Source organism: Podarcis vaucheri (assembly GCF_965113315.1).
Source record: "Podarcis vaucheri genome assembly, chromosome: 13".
NCBI lineage: Eukaryota > Metazoa > Chordata > Lepidosauria > Squamata > Lacertidae > Podarcis > Podarcis vaucheri.
This window is the reverse complement of record NC_138751.1, coordinates 39,812,655-39,830,411: the sequence shown is the minus strand read 5'-3', so window position 1 is coordinate 39,830,411 and position 17,757 is coordinate 39,812,655. Positions and strand designations below refer to the sequence as shown.

The window sequence follows — 17,757 nt, the reverse complement described above, 5'->3', positions numbered from 1 at the left end:
GGCGTGGGGGTGGAAGAGGGCTGGGAATGGAACCCCTGTGCAAAATGTTCACGGACTGTACCTATTCTGAACAATAGCAATGTGGTTTATGTGGAGTTAGCAAGCCATCACAGGACACTCCACATAACCCAACGCAAAGTGCTGAGGTGGAGTTCTCATGCATCATGTTCATTCTGGTTATTCTGGAAATATGTGTGATACCTCTAATTTAACATTATCCATTCCCTACTCGCACCGTTAGCAGTTGCTCTCCAATACATCCAAAATCTGAATGTATTATTTTCTTTCCAGACATGGTTGACTGTGTTGCATGCCCAGAAGATCATTATACCAACATGAAACAATCACAATGCATTCAAAAGACCATCAGCTTCCTGTCCTTTAAAGAGCCTCTGGGGATGAGCTTAGCATTGTTTGCTCTTTCTCTCTCTCTCCTCACAGTGGTGGTCCTAGTCATCTTCATTAAACATCAGGACACACCCATTGTCAGAGCAAACAATCGGGACCTCACCTACACTCTCCTCACTTTCCTCCTGCTCTGCTTCCTCTGCCCATTGATCTTCCTCAGCCCTCCAGAAAGAGTGAGCTGCCTGCTCCGACAAATGGCTTTTGGCCTTGTTTTCACAGTGACTGTTTCTTGTGTGCTGGCCAAGACTATCATGGTGGTTCTGGCCTTTGTGGCCACCAAACCAGGATCCAGAATGAGGAAGTGGGTGGGGAAAAGACTTGGAAGTGCCATTGTGTTTTCTTGTTCCCTTATCCAAGTGGGCATTTGCAGTGTGTGGTTAGGAATCTTTCCCCCATTCTCTGATTCTGACATGCACTCAATGATGAGAGAAATCATTCTAGGCTGCAACGAAGGATCAGTTGCCCTGTTTTACTGTGTCTTGGGCTACATGGGGTTTTTGGCCATTATCAGCTTTGTTGTAGCATTTTTAGCCCGAAAACTGCCTGAGAGCTTCAATGAGGCCAAATTCATCACCTTCAGCATGTTCTTGTTTTGTAGTGTTTGGATCTCCTTTGTTCCGGTCTACCTGAGCACCAAGGGGAAATACATGGTGGCTGTGGAGATCTTCTCCATCTTGGCCTCTAGTGCTGGCTTACTGGGCTCCATCTTTGCTCCCAAATGCTACATCATTGTGTTGAGGCCTGATCTGAACAGCAAGGAGTGCTTAATAAAGAGGAAATAATAAATTATCCTTTCATCCTTTGGTTTTTTTTTCCACCAAACCATGAGCAATGTAATCTCTCCGTATCCACACCATTAAATTCTGTTATATTTTACATGTTGCAATTGTTTTGTGCAATTTCTTTTAAAACCAAAATATGGTCTATCTGAAACAGGAGCCCCTTATCTTGATTTAACCCTAAGCATTATTTTGGAAACCATCAGTACCATAAAATATTGAGACCTGACTAGAAATTCAGAGGGTAATTGATTAGAAACTGAACAAGAAAAAACAAAACACTGAGCGGCATTTTTAAAAAAAGTCTCATTCCTTTCTATATTTTTCCCCTTCAGTAAGGTTTCAGTAGAGTTGCTACTGTCATGATGAACCAGTCTCAGAGATTTCAGTACAGTGAGTCCCCACTTACTTGGGGGTTATGTTCAAGTGGCCCACATTCATAAATAAAAAATTGGATAGGTGGGGAGTACTCTCTAAAACTCTTTGGATGCCTTCTCTGCTGCTCTCCCTCCATTCCAGATCAAAAATACTGCACCTAAAATACACACATCTGGAATTTTGGGGGCTGACTGGAGGATGTGTGGGGAAAGTTGCTGCTTCTGCTGCTCTTCTATGCACATTAACTGTCCGGTGGGGGGGGGGCTGAGTAGCGTAAACAACCCCCTGCTGCACCTCCAGTCTCTGCCCTCACAAGCCATGAGAACTCTCCAGCCCTCTCCCTCCATTTCTGGGTATTAATTAAATTATTTGGTTATTTATCGTGTGCAGTGGGGGATGCCTGTGGTCATGGGCAATATATGCTGGACCATTCCTGGTGTGGGAGTTTTAAACTTAAAACTCAATGAATAACGATTTTGGTATTTTTAATGGGTTTATTGTTATACGATGGGCAGAATGCATCTGAATGAATATTTTGGACTAAAAGTATTTTGAACACGAGTAAAATTAAGCTCCATTTTATTAGAAAATATAATACCACCATTCACTACTTTTTATTTATTAATTCTATATAGTGTCCCACTGACTAGTGGTGAGGTGCTTTTCTGTCAGGAACACAAATAGTTGTCCTTTTCACCGTTCCTTCATCCCAGTATAATTATCAGAAAACTAATGAACTGGTGTTCGGCTGGGAAATTTTAGGAGGTCAGATTAATCATTTCCACTGGTCAACACTGATAAGAGACTGGCCCACTGTTTTTTTCTTCCTCATTGCTGTTAAATCTGCGTGCCCTTTTGTCGTCCCATAAACAGTCAGAAAGAACTTTGAATGAAACATCAGAAACAGGGTTATTATTATTATGTTTGGGCATTTTCTGATGTTCCTGATGTAAAGGGAGCTTGTTATTATCTCACTTATAATTATCACTCTCAGCATGGCTAAGTATCCCTTGGATAATGTCTCAATAGATTTCCAGAGAATACTAACCAATGTCAAAACATTGGTATTATAACCTCTTTCTGCCATTCTTTGCAAGGGAGAGGAGAGAGGAAAAGGAAGAGGAAGGAGTTTAACTATTTTCTTAATCAAGTTATAGGATTTTAATCTGTGAATTGTTTGAGAAGTGATATTCATGATAAAACAGAATATTATACTAAGGTTGGTTGTGAAGCAAGGTTAATGTGCTGGATGGAAATAATGCCGTTTGATGAGAAAGAATATGTGCTTCAATATGCTGCTGTTTATTGTGCCCCTTCTCTTTCATCTGCTACATCTGGTGTGCAAACATACCATCAGTTGCACCATCCATGATCTGTCCAGAATTCCACATGAATACTACCAACCTGGTCATCTTATTGTTGGCGGACTTGCTTCTCATCTCTTTGCTGCTTTTGACAAAGAAGACTTCAAAGAAAGGCTAACTATCCACCAGCGCCTTAATACCCAGTAAAGACATCAAATGTCAAATGATACTGAAATATCCCCCAGCTCTAACCAGGCCTCCTCAGAAGCTAGTTCCCCTGATTTCAGTGGGATTTACTTCCACTGAAGGGAAATGCAGATCTGAATGTGTCAGTGAGATAAGAGAGCCTGGTCCCAGCAAATCTCTTCCAAGGAGAGTTTAACAAGAGGAGGACTCAAAGATTGAACCTCCCTAGTTTAAGATGGAAAGCCCTTCTCTGTTCTTAATATTCACCTCATAAACTTTCATGTGAAGTGTCTTAAAGGCTCGCCTCTCCTTTGAGGTGATGCTTGAATAACCTCTGATGTTCTCATCCAAGTCAGGCTAGATGATTGTCTTTAATAGTTATAGACAGGGCCTGGATTAGATACAATCTGACTATATTCAGCTGAAGGTAGTGATCTGTGAATAAAAGTCAGTTAACTGTCAGTTGGGAGACGTAATGAGGGAGGTGTGAGTTCCACTTCAGTGGTAAAGATCAGATTTTCCTGGAGAAAAATGGCAGGAATCGGGAAGTCTGAATGAGTCCTACATTAAGCTGAAATTCTGCTCTTTTAGTTGAAATTGTTCTGCAGTTATATGTGTATTAGGGCAAAATTGACACTAAAATTCTGAAGAATTATAAAGAAGCCCCTGAAAGACATGCATAGTATATCTCTCTATGATACAGCATAAAATTCTCTTTGCAGTATTGTGCCAAAGAACTACCAGCATATTCTGGCCTTGGTATTTGCTGTCAAGGAGATCAATGAGAACCCTAAGATTTTGCCTAACATCACATTGGGATTCCACATCTATGACAGTTACTTCGATGAAAGGATGACCTACTGGGCTGCTCTGAACCTTCCCTCGACACTTATACCCAACTACAAGTGCAACATCCAGAAACACCTGGTGGCAGTTATTGCGGGACTGGACTTGGATACCTCCGTCTACCTGGCAAACATCTTGGGCATCTACAAGATCCCTCAGGTAAGATGCTGCCTTGGGGATTTCAAACATTCACCATCATATCTTCTATTCAGAAAGGATTTCTTTAATATAGAAATAGTTGTGAGAGACAAAGGAGAGTGATTCTGCCCTTCACAATGTAATGTGCTGTTAGAAGAGTTCTCCTCTCACCCCATTTCCTTGTCCACACACACCTAAAATCACCGTTATCTCCATGGGCTACTGGTTGGAGACAAAAGTTGCTCTCTTGCAAAGCTGGAAGCCTGCGTATCAGGAGTCAGCTGCCCACACATTGTTGCACTTCATAGGGATTCTGTGTGTTAGTGGTTTGAGAGAGGACGGGAAGATGCCATGAAATCAGAAGCTGAAATGCTGTGGTGAAACAAAGTGAAAAAACAGGGGAGAGGAAAGCAGCAGCTTGGGAAGGCATAGAGGAGAAAGTGGAGGAAGAAAAGGTGGAGGTTGGAGAGGAAAGCAGGAGAGCAGGAAACTGGACATGCAGGGGTGGCACAAAAGGAGCTGGAAGCTGAGAAACACAGGGTGCAACCTGCCACTCCTCCCAGCTTTGTGGAACCTGCCTTCTTAAGGCAACTGGCTCATTTTGCCTCCTGGATGCACATACCCAGACCTTCTGCAATTGTAGATGATGCTCCTTTATTTCCCTTTAGCTCACTTATGGGTCCTTTTCTCCAGAGGATGGTAGTCAAAGTCAATCCTCTTCCTTTTACAAGATGGTGCCCAATGAAGCCCATCAGTACACTGGGATTGTTGAGTTACTTCTGCACTTTGGTTGGACGTGGGTTGGATTGCTTGCTAGAGAAAGTGAAGGTGGAGAGAGATTTATTCAGGCCCTGAAACCTCTGCTCTCCCAGAAAGGCATTTGCTTGGCTTTCTCAGAGACAACCCTGAAAACGACATATTTGGCTGAGTATTATGACCTTTATCCGCACTGGATTCAAATTTATCAAGTTATTATGGAAAGTAAAGCCAAGGTGGTGGTTTTCTATGGAGAAACAAAGTCTATGCTTGCCTTGAGAGACATAGTAGCTCTTGGTGAATTGGAAAATGTGACCAAGACATCCGTGGGCAAGGTGTGGATTCTGACAGCACTGGTGGATTTCCCAGCACTGACCTTTCAAATGAGCATGGGCATGCAAGTCTTCCAGGGTTCCCTCTCCTTTTCAGTTCATTCAAATGTGGTACAAGGATTCAAAGCCTTTCTTCAGGCACAAAATCCTTTTGAGGAAAATGGAAATGGCTTTGTCAAGCAGTTCTGGGCACAGGTATTTCTCTGTTTATTTCCAAGCCCCAATACAGAGGAGCAGGCCAGTGGAACCTGTACTGGCGAGGAGAAGCTGGAAAATCTCCCTTCGTCTGGCTTTGAGATGAGCATAACAAGCCACAGCTATAGCATCTATAATGCTGTTTATGCCACAGCACATGCTCTACATGCCATGTTCCTGTCCAGGACCAAATACAGGGCAACGGTGGAAGGAGGGATACAGGAGCTTCAGAAACTGCAGCCTTGGCAGGTAATACCTATCATAACATACAATTTATTTGACAGAAAGGCAAATAAAGGCATGGAGATAAGAGTGCAAAACCCTAACATGTGCTCTTTCCAGTGAACGCCAAATTATTCTACTTCCCATTCGGAAAGATAGTTCACCTGTTTAGCAAGTTACAATTTGAATTTGGTTTGTTGCCCATTTGCTTCCAAAGTGAAGGGAAGTGACATAGAGGAAGCCTGGTAGGATCTCTTACTCCATGACATTAGCCCCCTTCTTGCATTGATTAGATGTCTGCATGGTGGTTTTTTGAGGCCGTTTGCCCTACAATTGTCTTCCGTGGGGTGGGAAATATCCAAGCAGTGGGAACTGAAAACCATGCATTTTCCTGTCATTTCTTCTTGGTCAGGAATGCATTAGGATTTTCCCTATAGGAGAGAAAGGAAATCATTGGCTCTCTCTGTGAATGATCACCTTACGAACCAATTCCAATGAGTGGATTCTGTTTGCATAGCAGTCCCTGCCAGTACTGAACGCTGAAGGCATCCTGAGTGTCAGTAAGGAGAGACATAGGCGTTACTTCATAGTTCCTATTTTTCTTCCAATGCAGCTCCATCCCTTCCTTAGGAGTGTCTCCTTTAACAACTCTGCTGGAGAAACGGTATCTTTCAGTGAGAGCAGGGAAGTAGAAGCTGGCTTTGATATTGCCAACATTGTCACTTTTCCAAATAACTCCTTCGTGAGGGTCAAGGTTGGAAGGGTGGGTGTGGAATCTGCCCCAGGCCAGCTGATTTCCATTGATGACAACAGAATGGTGTGGCACCAGCGCTTTCACCAGGTGAGGCATAATTCCTACATCCATGAAAGATAGAAAAAAAAGAACGTTTTTGCACTTATAGATCATCGGTGCAGCCCATCCCTGGCTTTCCAGCCTGATTCGAAATATTTTCTCTGCACTACATAAAATATTATCATGACCAATCAATCAATCAATCAATCAATGTATAGATATTCTCTAAATCTAAATCTAAGATATGTGGGATCTGCAGTGTCATCCATTCCTTCAAACAACGAAAACAATATGCTTCGTAATATAATGTTATATATGGCAGAGAAACCTCTTCTCTCTTATGCATCTATCAATATTTGTAGATCATTCTTGACACTATGCGGCTGTTCTCTCAAAGAAGCAAAATTTTAAACATGTGCTATGATTAGAAAATCGGGTATGGACCAGTTATTCCTATTATGCATGGGTACAATGGATGCAGGGCTGGTGAAGATAAACTCCTAATTCGCTTCCCAACTTGAGCCCTCATGCATTCTTTTTGGGGGCCTGAAGGGAGCACAAAGATGGTCAGGTTGAGCACTCTTTTGTTAAAAAAGCATGAACAGTAAAATGAATAATTTGACTCTGAGTTTGGAATAGGTAATTTAATGTCTTCTTATTTCTAATTGAGGCGGTGGGGATGAATGCTAATAATTTCTCTCTGCTAAAATGTTTATGTATTTATTTAAATGGGCAGGTTCCACCCCTTTCTTTATGTAACCCAAATTGCCCTCCTGGTTCCAGCAAGGAAAAGAAGGAGGGGGAGCCATTCTGCTGCTATGATTGTGCTCCATGTCCTCAAGGCAAGATTTCATCCCAGAAAGGTAGGAGACACAATATTTACATGGTACTTTTCAAATGTATAAAGGAGACACCTGTGATATTTCTATTTTAACCTCAAGAGTTTCACAATGGAAGCATTTGTAGTTGCTATCCAGAACATTTGAAATCTGAATGTATTATTTTCTTTCCAGACATGATTGACTGTGTTGCATGCCCAAAGGACCACTATCCACACAGGAACCAATCACAATGCATTCCAAAGACCATCAGCTTCCTGTCTTTTAAAGAGCCTCTAGGGATGAGCTTAGCATTGTTGGCTCTTTCTCTCTCTTTCCTCACAGTGGTGGTCCAAGCCATCTTCATTAAACATCAGGACACACCCATTGTCAGAGCAAACAATCGGGACCTCACCTACACTCTCCTCACTTTCCTCCTGCTCTGCTTCCTTTGCCCATTGATCTTCCTCAGCCGTCCAGAAAGAGTGAGCTGCGTGCTCCGACAAATGGCTTTTGGCCTTGTTTTCACAGTGACTGTTTCTTGTGTTCTAGCCAAAACGATCACGGTGGTTCTAGCGTTTGTGGCCACCAAACCAGGATCCCGAATGAGGAGGTGGGTGGGGAAAAGACTGGCAAATGCCATTGTGATTTCTTGTTCCCTTATCCAAGCAGGCATTTGCATTGTGTGGTTAGGAACCTCTCCCCCATTTCCTGATTCTGACATGCACTCTGTGATGAGAGAAATCATTCTAGGCTGCAACGAAGGGTCAGTTGCCCTCTTTTACTGTGTCCTGGGCTACATGGGCTTTTTGGCCATTCTCAGCTTTGTTGTGGCCTTTTTAGCCAGGAAACTGCCTGACAGCTTCAATGAGGCCAAATTCATCACCTTCAGCATGTTGTTGTTTTGTAGTGTTTGGGTCTCCTTTGTTCCAGTATACCTGAGCACCAAGGGAAAATACATGGTGGCTGTGGAGATCTTCTCCATCTTGGCCTCCAGTGCTGGCTTACTTGGTTCCATCTTTGCCCCCAAATGCTACATCATTGTGTTGAGGCCTGATTTGAACTGTAGGGAAAAGTTAATAAAGAAGCAATAATAAATTAACCTATCAACTCTGTTTATTTGTTCTATCAGAATATGGGTAAATTAATCTCCCCTTTTCTACATCCTATAACTGTTATATTTTATCTGTTACAATTCCTATGTGCAATTCCTTTAAAAATCCTCTGTGGTCTCTCTGAAATAGGGGTTCTCAACCTTTTTCAACTTTCGGGTGCATTTGGAAAACTAAGAAACTGTCATGGGTACTGGAACGTATTAAGACCTGACTAGAACACCAGATAAAGGTTAATTAGAAGCTGAATGAGAGAAAGCAGTATATTGGGATGCTTTAAAAGCTTCTGCTTATTCCTTTCTATGTGATTATCTGGTAAATAAGGTTACAGTGGAACTGCTACTGTCATGATTAAATCAGTCTCATTAGGGGATACTATATCAGGTTCCAGAAAAAGGGTATAAACCGCTATCTACCTCATGCTTCACTCACAACTTGGCTTTCAGTTTTCCCTCTTGTTTTCACCTGCCTTATAATGAACATATATAAACCAGCATAAACCAGGGTGTGTGGCATGGCTTGTGAGGAGGTATTTCTTAGGGCTAAGCAAGAGTCTTAAAAAATCTGTAAGTGGACTTTTTTATGTACACCGAATACTTTTGAACTGTTGATTTATTTGTCAACTTATATTGGATCTTTGGATCCCTTTTACTTCAAATGATTGGTATGGGTTCTTGAGAAGGAAGTTCTATGTTACTGCTGGTCATGGAGCAAGCTTTGGGGACATTTGTTCTGCTTTGTGCTAATGTGGATATCCTAGCTTGCCTGGGTACGTAGTTAATACCTTGCTCCTTTATTCTTGCTAGCTGGTAAAAGCATTGGGATGTGTTATTGCACCTCATTCCTGACAACACCCTTTAACCAAGGGTAACCAGGGGAAACGAACCCTGACACTACCCCAGCAAAGTCACCCAAAATTCTGAGTCATGGAACTCAGGTTGGATGCTGGATATTCTTGGGATTCCCCAAGACAAAAAGCTTGCCTGCTGAGCCACAAGCCCACAAGTTATAGCCATAACCAAGCACCTACATACCACATTCAGATGAATTCCTACAATAAGAAGTGAAAGCAGCAAATAGAAGCAAATACGTTATTGAGAGATTGCAGCACCAAACAGAACCATTTTACCTTAGAATTACATACCAAGACACTCTTGGAATTTGAGCGGAGCTCCAAAATAGCAAAGGCTAGCTTACCTCACCCTAATTACCAACCTTTAGAATCATAGGCCCCGCCAGCAGGCTTTATCCAGAAATACATGGCCTATTGCTCTCTATCAGTCTACCCAAGAAGCGCAACATTTAAGGTCTTAACTGGTTGCTACAAGCTCAGAACTCATGGCTCTCTTGGACTCAGATACCAATAATTTGGAGCTTTCACCACTGTAACTAAGCCAAGTGTTACTGCCTGTGTTTTCTGACTGATATATGGAGAAACACATGAACCTCACCTTTGAAGAGTTTGGAAGCAAGCCAGATGTGTGGTCCATTTCAATGGTAAGGGGAGAGGGAAGTTTTGGAACTCATGGGGGTATATTTTTAAGATCTAACAACCTATATTTCCACACTTCATTGAATTTTGTGATTTGAAATCTGTGCTGGGGTTCTCTCACCAAAGAGCACTTGCCCCAAACCTGGATCTTGGCATACAGGGTATTCTTCTTTTTTATACTTAATTTTACTTGCCATCTACACAAATCATCTGTCATAACTCAATCTCTTTCACAGTTTTTCAGTCTTAGTATGATTGTCTGTAAATTAATGAACAGATGTTCAGGGGGGAAATTTGGAGGTCAGACTGAACATTTCCCCTGTTCAGATGAAGCTTTTCAGCACTGATAGCAGACTGGACCACTGTTCTGTTCTGTTTTTTTCTTCCTCCTTGTAGTTATTTTTGCATGCTCTTTCGTTGTCCCATAAACAGACAGAAACCACTTTTGATGAAATAACAGAAGCATGTGCTGGTGTTTTTTCTGGTCATTTTGCTGTTTTTGATGTAGAGAGACCTAGTTATCATCACAGCTGTAATTATCAATCTCATCATGATTAAGTCTCTCTTGAATAATGTCTCAATAGATTTCCAGGCAATACCAGCCTGAGTCTGGGCATAAAACCCCTTCCTGCCATTCTAAGCAAAGGAGAGGTAAGAGGAAGAGGGAGGATTTCTGCTTTTCTCTTTGCTGAGGTGTAAAATAGGATTTTAATCTGTGAATTGGTAGGGAAGTGCTGTTCCTGTCAAGGCAGAATATTGTACTGAGCGTGGTTCTGAAGCTGAGGTTCATTTTCCAAATGGAAATGAGGGTGTCGGATGAGAAAGAATATTTGCCTCAGTATGTTGCTGTTTGTTGTGCCCATTCTCTTTCATCTGCCTCATATGGTGTGCAAACATACACGTTGCACCATCCATGATCTGTCCAGAATTCCACATGAATACTACCAACCTGGTGATCTTATCGTTGGCGGACTTGCTTCTCATCTCTTTACCAATTTTGACAAATTTGACTTCACAGAAAGGCTAACCACCCATCAACTTCTTAATACCTTGTAAATACTTATGTATTAAGTAGTAATCAGGTGATACAGAAACTTTCCCCAGCGCTAACCAGGCTTACAGAGAAGCCTGTTCCACTGATTTTAGAGGGATTTCCTTCCAGGCAGAGGTGTCGGGGAGGGGGGACCGTTTCAGAGCTAAAGAGTTGGCTTGGAAGGTGGGAAATTGAGATCTGAATGTGTCGTCAGTGAGATGAGAGAGTCTTTCTTTCATTCATGAGTTCTCTCCTCCCCACATCCCACCAAATTTCTTCCAAGAAGGGTTTCACAAGAGGAGCCACAACTTAAACTTACCTACTTTAAGATGGAAAGCCCTTCTCTGTTCTGAATATTGAACTTCATCTCTGGAAGTTTGGGGTGAATTGTCTTTAAAGCTCACCTCTCCTTTGAGGTGAAATTCTCATTCAGATCTTCTCATCCAAGTCAGGCTAGTCTTATATAACCATCCCAGTTTAAAATGTGTCACAGGTTTGAATATGATGAGAATAACTACATTAAGCCTGGCTACCTGCTTCTCTGCATTTCGATACAGCTTTTTTGTGGGATCAGATCAGTACCTGTAAATAACTGATTTGTATATGTCTAAGCCCAAAGGGCAGCCCCTACACTCTATTTTTATCATGTTAGATCTTCGGATGAAGGGGGGATTATTATTATTATTATTATTAGTAGTAGTAGTAGTCGTATAATTAATCAGCTTCATGGTTTCAAAATATTTTATGGCTTCTGTTGATGTCTCTGTGTGACTGTCAATGTCTGTAGCCTTGTGCTCTCACTATGGTGCAGGCTTGTTCGATGACAGAGGACTGGTGGCAGGGGAAGAGAGGGAATTTCATTTATAGACAGGGACTGGATCCGGTCCATTCATTCCAATTGGCCTGGGCAACAACAGACTAATTGGCTGAAGGTTCTGATCAGCCAAGAAATGGCAGTTAAGCATCTGTAACTTGAGGTACCACTGTATTAATAAAAGTGAGCTACAAGTATAAAAGTGGGATAGAATGTATTCCTTCAGGGAAACTCCTTTCCATATATAATAGGACAAAATTTCAACTAAAATCTTGAAGAATTGTCAAGCCTCCCCCCCTTTTTTTAAATGCATAGCATATATTTCAAATATATATAGCATGAAATTCTCATTGCAGTGTTGTGCCAAAGAACTACCAGCATATTCTGGCCTTGATATTTGCTGTCAAGGAGATCAATGAGAACCCCAAGATTTTACCTAATATCACCTTAGGATTCCACATCTATGACAGTTACTTCAATGAAAGGATGACCTACCGGGCTGCTCTGAACCTTCCCTCCACACTTATACCCAACTACAAGTGCGACACCCAGAAACACCTGGTGGCAGTAATTGGGGGACTGGACTTTGATACCTCCCTCCAAATGGCAGACATATTGAGCATCTACAAGATTCCCCAGGTAAGATACTGCCTTGGACTCTTCACACTCAATCACCATGATCTTTTCTATCCAAAAACGTTTTGTAGAATTGTGACTAAAAAAGGAGGCTGGTCCTGCTCTTCACAAAATGTGTTTCCTGTGGGCTTTGCAATTAAAGATGTCTGCTCTAGGTGGGCAGTCCTATTTCCCCTTCTTAAGCACACTTGCCTTTTCTCTCTGCTCTAGGTCTCAGCAGTGCCTCCCCTGACTCCTCTAACTAGTCTGGTGTCCCAAGTGCAGTGGATGATACGGTCCTATTGGTATATTGAAGGAGGATTCAAGGGCAGGAGCAGTTGGTTTCTATCTCAGGCAGCAGAATGTATTAGGTGTGACCTGGCCTCACCCAATAAACCAGGAAGTGTGGGTGGTGTGGGAGAAGGTAGCCCTCTAGATATATGAGGTTCAGACAAATTAGAGCTTTCAAAGGTCAATACAGTGGTGCCTCGCAAGATGAAATTAATCTGTTCCGCGAGTCTCTTCGTCTTGCGGTTTTTTCATCTTGCGAAGCACGGCTATTAGCAGCTTAGCGACTTAGTGGCTATTAACGGTTTAGCGGCTTTAAGAAAAAGGAAACAAACTCACAAGAACTCGCAAGACGTTTCGTCTTGTGAAGCAAGCCCATAGGGAAATTCGTCTTGCGGAACGACTCAAAAAACGGAAAACTTTTTCGTCTAGCAAGTTTTTCGTCTTGCGAGGCATTTGTCTTGCGGGGCACCACTGTACTAGGATTTTCAATAGGTGACTTTCTATTTATGTTTGGAAATGGTTCTGTACAGAGCTTCAACTGAGGCATGCAGAGAATGGTCTGGATTGATTTTGCACTTTGGCTCATGTGTTGGCAGAAAGGTGCCCTCTTTTCACCGGAGGTAAGGGAGGCATGACCTACACAAGATAGGCAACAGCAGCTTACTACTCTAGGGCCTTTACACCCTCGTGCATTAACTAGGGTGGGAGACAGCAGCAGCACAGGAAAGCAAGGAGGATGAACTGGAGACAGAAGATGAGAAGAAAGGAGAGCAAAGCAGGGCAGCACTCCATGGAGGCCAAATCGGCCGCCACCCCAACTTCCTGGAGTCTCCTTCCTGAGGCAACTGGCTCATCATGTCTCCATGGCAGGCAGGGGTTGAATACACATACAGTCCTTCTTCTGCATTTATGAATTATGCCTCTTTATTCCCTTTAGCTCACTTATGGTTCCTTTGCTCCAGAAGATCCTGGTCAAAGCCAATCTAGTTCCTTCTATAGGATGGTGCCCAATGAAGCCCATCAGTACACTGGGATTGTTGAGTTACTTCTGCATTTTGGTTGGACGTGGGTTGGGTTGCTCGCTGTGGATGATGACAGTGGAGAGAGATTTATTCAGACCCTGAGACCTCTGCTCTCCCAGAAAGGCATTTGCTTGGCCTTCTCAGAGACAACCCTGAAAACAACATATCTGGCAGACTTTTATCATGTGCAGTCTGACTTCATCCAAATCTATCATGTTATTATAGAAAGTGAAGCCAAGGTTGTTGTTTTCTATGGAGGAACAACGCCCATGATTCGCTTGCGAACAATGCTAGTGCTAGGTGAAATGGAAAATATTAACAAAACATCTGTGGTCAAGGTGTGGATTCTGACAGCACAGGTGGATTTCACAACATTGACCTACCAAATGAGTTGGGACATGCATGTCTTCCACGGTTCCCTCTCCTTTGCAGTTTATTCAAATGTGGTACAAGGATTCAAAGCCTTTCTTCGTGTACAAAATCCTTTTGAGGCAAATGGAAATGGCTTTGTCAAGCAGTTCTGGGCACAGGTATTTCTCTGTTTATTTCCAAACCCCAACACAGAAGAGCAGGCCAGTGAAATCTGCACTGGAGAGGAGAAGCTGGAAGATCTCCCTTCGTCTGGCTTTGAGATGAGCATAACAAGCCACAGCTATAGCATCTATAATGCTGTTTATGCCACAGCACATGCTCTACATGCCATGTTCTTGCCCGGGACCAAATACAGGGTAACGGTGGAAGGAGGGATGCAGACGCTTCAGAAATTCCAGCCTTGGCAGGTAATGCTATCATAACATACAAGTTATTTGACATGGGCAGTGAAGTGATCTCTTTCAGCTTTTGCCTTCCGGAAAAAGGTACAGGGTTATAAAAACTAGGACTAGCCTCCTGAGAAACAGTTTTTATTCAATTGTGATTTTGGTTTTAAACACAGTGTAAGGTAGTCTCTGTGGGAGTATATTGTATTTAATTATGGGGTATCAGAGTTTTTAGGGGGTTAACCAGGCTGGGATAGGAGGGATAGCAGGCTTGTTGGTTTTTGAACGTCTGATGTAGATTTTTTCAATTCCGTTGTTCTGTATGGGACAATGACAATAAAGATTACCTCATCGTATCTAAATGTAGAAGACTAAACTGAAAATTTTCAAGTACTAACTGTAGGCTATGATCCTCCGCTTAACGTAGGCAGATAAGCTCCTCCTCCAGTTGTTAAGCAGTAGCTGCGAATCCTGAACTGTGCTGCTTCTTTGTTAATACGTACCTATGTTTATAGAGAAACTGTAAGTGAAGGAGAATCTGATCTTGCTCTGTCCTGCTCCTTTACAAGCAGTTTCTCTGCACACAAGTTGAGGCGAGGATCCAAGCCTACAATGAGAGGAGAAGGTGAGATCAGTCCAGAGAATTCACATGTAGGCTGAGTTTTCCCCAAACCAAAAGGCTTTGTTGCCCATCTCCTCCCAAACTGAAGGGAAGTGACATAAACGAAGCCTGGTAGGACAGCTTTGCTGTTGTTTAGTCGTTCAGTCGTGTCCGACTCTTCGTGACCCCATGGACCAGAGCACGCCAGGCACTCCTGTCTTCCACTGCCTCCCGCAGTTTGGTCAGACTCATGGAAAGCTTACTCCATGGCATTAGCCCCCTTCATGCGTTTATTAGATGTCTTCATGATCGTTGTTTGAGGCTGGTTACCCTACGATTCTCTTCCGTGGGGTGTGACATATCCAGGCAGTGGGAACTGAAAGCCGTGGATTTTTTCCTCATTTCTTCTTGGTCAGGAATGCATTAGGATTTTCCCTATAGGAGAGAAAGGAAATCATTGGCTCTCTCTGTGAATGATCGCCTTACGAACCATTTCCAATGAGTGGATTCTGTTTGCATAGCAGTCCCTGCCAGTACCGAACGCTGAAGGCATCCTGAGTGTCAGTAAGGAGAGATATATGTATTACTTCATAGTTCCTATTTTTCTTCCAATGCAGCTCCATCCCTTTCTTAGGAGTGTCTCCTTTAACAACTCTGCTGGAGAAACGGTATCTTTCAGTGAGAGCAGGGAAGTAGAAGCTGGCTTTGATATTACCAACATAGTCACTTTTCCAAATAACTCCTTCATGAGAGTCAAGGTTGGAATACTGGGTGGGGAGGCTGTCCCAGGCCAGCTGATTTCCATTGATGACAACAGAATGGTGTGGCACCAGAGCTTTCACCAGGTGAGGCATAATTCCTACATCCATGAGAGACAGGAAAAGAGAATATCTTTAACATTACATTCCAACAGATCGCACTCCCTTTGAAATATTTGTTCCCCAGATGGTCAGGTTGAGCACACTTTTTGTAAAGCATGAATAGAAAAATGAGTAGTTTGGCTCTGAGTTTGGAATAAGTATTTTAGTGTCTTCCTGTTTCTAGTTGGGGGTGGGTTGAAATACTACTAATTTCTGTGTGCTAAAATGTTTATGTGTTTATTTAAATGGGCAGGTTCCACCCCTTTCGTTATGTAACCCAAGTTGCCCTCCTGGTTCCAGGAAGGAAAAGAAGGAGGGGGAGCCATTCTGCTGCTATGATTGTGCTCCATGTCCTCAAGGCAAGATTTCATCGCAGAAAGGTAGGAGACACAATATATACATGGTACTTTTCAAATGTATAAAGGAGACATCTGTGATATTTCTATTTTAAGAGTTTCACAGTGGTAGCATTTGTAGTTGCTATCCAGAACATTTGAAATCTGAATATATTATTTTCTTTCCAGACATAGATGACTGTGTTCGGTGCCCCGAAGATCACTATCCACACAGAGACAAATCACTATGCATTCCAAAGACCATCAGCTTCCTGTCCGTTAAAGAGCCTCTGGGTTTGAGCTTAGCATTGTTGGCTCTTTCTCTCTCTCTCCTCACAGTGGTGGTCCTAGCCATCTTCATTAAACATCAGGACACACCCATTGTCAGAGCAAACAATCGGGACCTCACCTACACTCTCCTCACTTTCCTCCTGCTCTGCTTCCTCTGCCCATTGATCTTCCTCAGCCCTCCAGAAACAGTGAGCTGCCTGCTCCGACAAATGGCTTTTGGCCTTGTTTTCACAGTGACCGTTTCTTGTGTTCTGGCCAAAACGATCACGGTGGTTCTGGCCTTTGTGGCCACCAAACCAGGATCCCGAATGAGGAAGTGGGTGGGGAAAAGACTGGCAAGCACCATTGTGATTTCTTGTTCCCTTATCCAAGCAGGCATTTGTGCTGTGTGGTTGGGAACCTCTCCCCCATTCCCTGATTCTGACATGCAGTCTGCAATGAGGGAAATCATTCTAGGCTGCAACGAAGGGTCAGTCGCCCTGTTTTACTGTGTTCTGGCTTACATGGGCTTTTTGGCCATTCTCAGCTTTGTTGTGGCCTTTTTTGCCAGGAAACTGCCTGACAGCTTCAATGAGGCCAAATTCATCACCTTTAGCATGTTGTTGTTTTGTAGTGTTTGGATCTCATTTGTTCCAGTGTACCTGAGCACCAAGGGGAAATACATGGTGGCTGTGGAGATCTTCTCCATCTTGGCCTCCAGTGTTGGGATACTGGGCTCCATCTTTGCTCCCAAATGCTACATCATTGTGTTGAAGCCTGAACTGAACTGCAAGGAGAAGTTAATAAAGAAGAAATAACAAATTAGCCTAACATCTCTGTTTTTTGTTCTATCAGAATATGGGCAAATTAATCTCTCTTTTTCTACATCGTATAACCATGCTGTATTTTATCTGTTACAATTCCTGTGTGCAATTACTTTTAAAATCCTCTGTGGTCTTTCTGAAATAGGGGTCCACAACCTTTTTCAACGTTTGGGAAACTAAGAAACTGTCATGGATACTGCTCAGTATGAAGGCCTGACTAGAACACCAGATGGTGGTTAATTATACACTGAATAAGAGAAAACAATATATTGGGAGGCTTAAAAAGCTTCTCCTTATTTTTTTCTATGTGATTCTCCAGTAAGTAAGGTTTCAGAGGAACTGCTACTGTCATGATTAATCAGTATCATTGATTTCAGTAGTTACAGGTGATATTTCCTACACAACTTCTGGTTTTGTTTTGTTTTTATTTATTTATTTACTTTTCAATTTCTATACTGCTTTATATTTTTAATACAAATCTCAAAGCGGTGTCAAGGTAAAGGTAAAGGTACCCCTGCCCATACGGGCTAGTCGTGTTCGACTCTAGGGTTGTGCGCTCATCTCACTCTAGAGGT

The 17,757-nt window shown here is 42.6% G+C and overlaps 2 protein-coding genes across 2 annotated transcripts in view; both read left to right on the top strand.

The window, feature by feature from the left end:
* Nucleotides 1-17,510, top strand: part of LOC309515954 (uncharacterized protein) — a 108,511-nt gene extending 91,001 nt beyond the window's left edge. Inside the window, exons 20-26 of the mRNA XM_082194279.1 lie at nucleotides 6,158-6,385; nucleotides 7,074-7,200; nucleotides 12,058-12,245; nucleotides 13,450-14,313; nucleotides 15,511-15,738; nucleotides 16,007-16,133; nucleotides 16,278-17,510. Of these exons, the coding sequence (XP_082050405.1) occupies nucleotides 6,158-6,385; nucleotides 7,074-7,200; nucleotides 12,058-12,245; nucleotides 13,450-14,313; nucleotides 15,511-15,738; nucleotides 16,007-16,133; nucleotides 16,278-17,176 (2,661 nt within the window). The 3' untranslated portion in view covers nucleotides 17,177-17,510. The remainder of the gene's footprint in view (nucleotides 1-6,157; nucleotides 6,386-7,073; nucleotides 7,201-12,057; nucleotides 12,246-13,449; nucleotides 14,314-15,510; nucleotides 15,739-16,006; nucleotides 16,134-16,277) is intronic.
* On the top strand, nucleotides 2,792-5,538 carry LOC309516050 (vomeronasal type-2 receptor 26-like). The gene is made up of 3 exons (XM_082194551.1): nucleotides 2,792-3,072; nucleotides 3,778-4,060; nucleotides 5,357-5,538. The coding sequence occupies exons 1-3, from the start codon at nucleotides 2,834-2,836 to the stop codon at nucleotides 5,426-5,428; spliced, it is 594 nt and encodes a 197-aa protein (XP_082050677.1). The 5' UTR covers nucleotides 2,792-2,833; the 3' UTR covers nucleotides 5,429-5,538.
* Nucleotides 17,511-17,757: the final 247 nt, after the last annotated feature.

Coding starts and splice junctions, on each gene's coding strand:
- LOC309516050 (XM_082194551.1), top strand. CDS start 2,834: ATGAGAAAGAATATGTGCTTCAATATGCTGCTGTTTATTGTGCCCCTT. Junction 3,073..3,777: donor CACCAGCGCCTTAATACCCA/GTAAAGACATCA, acceptor TTCTCTTTGCAG/TATTGTGCCAAAGAACTACC. Junction 4,061..5,356: donor GCATCTACAAGATCCCTCAG/GTAAGATGCTGC, acceptor GCCCCAATACAG/AGGAGCAGGCCAGTGGAACC.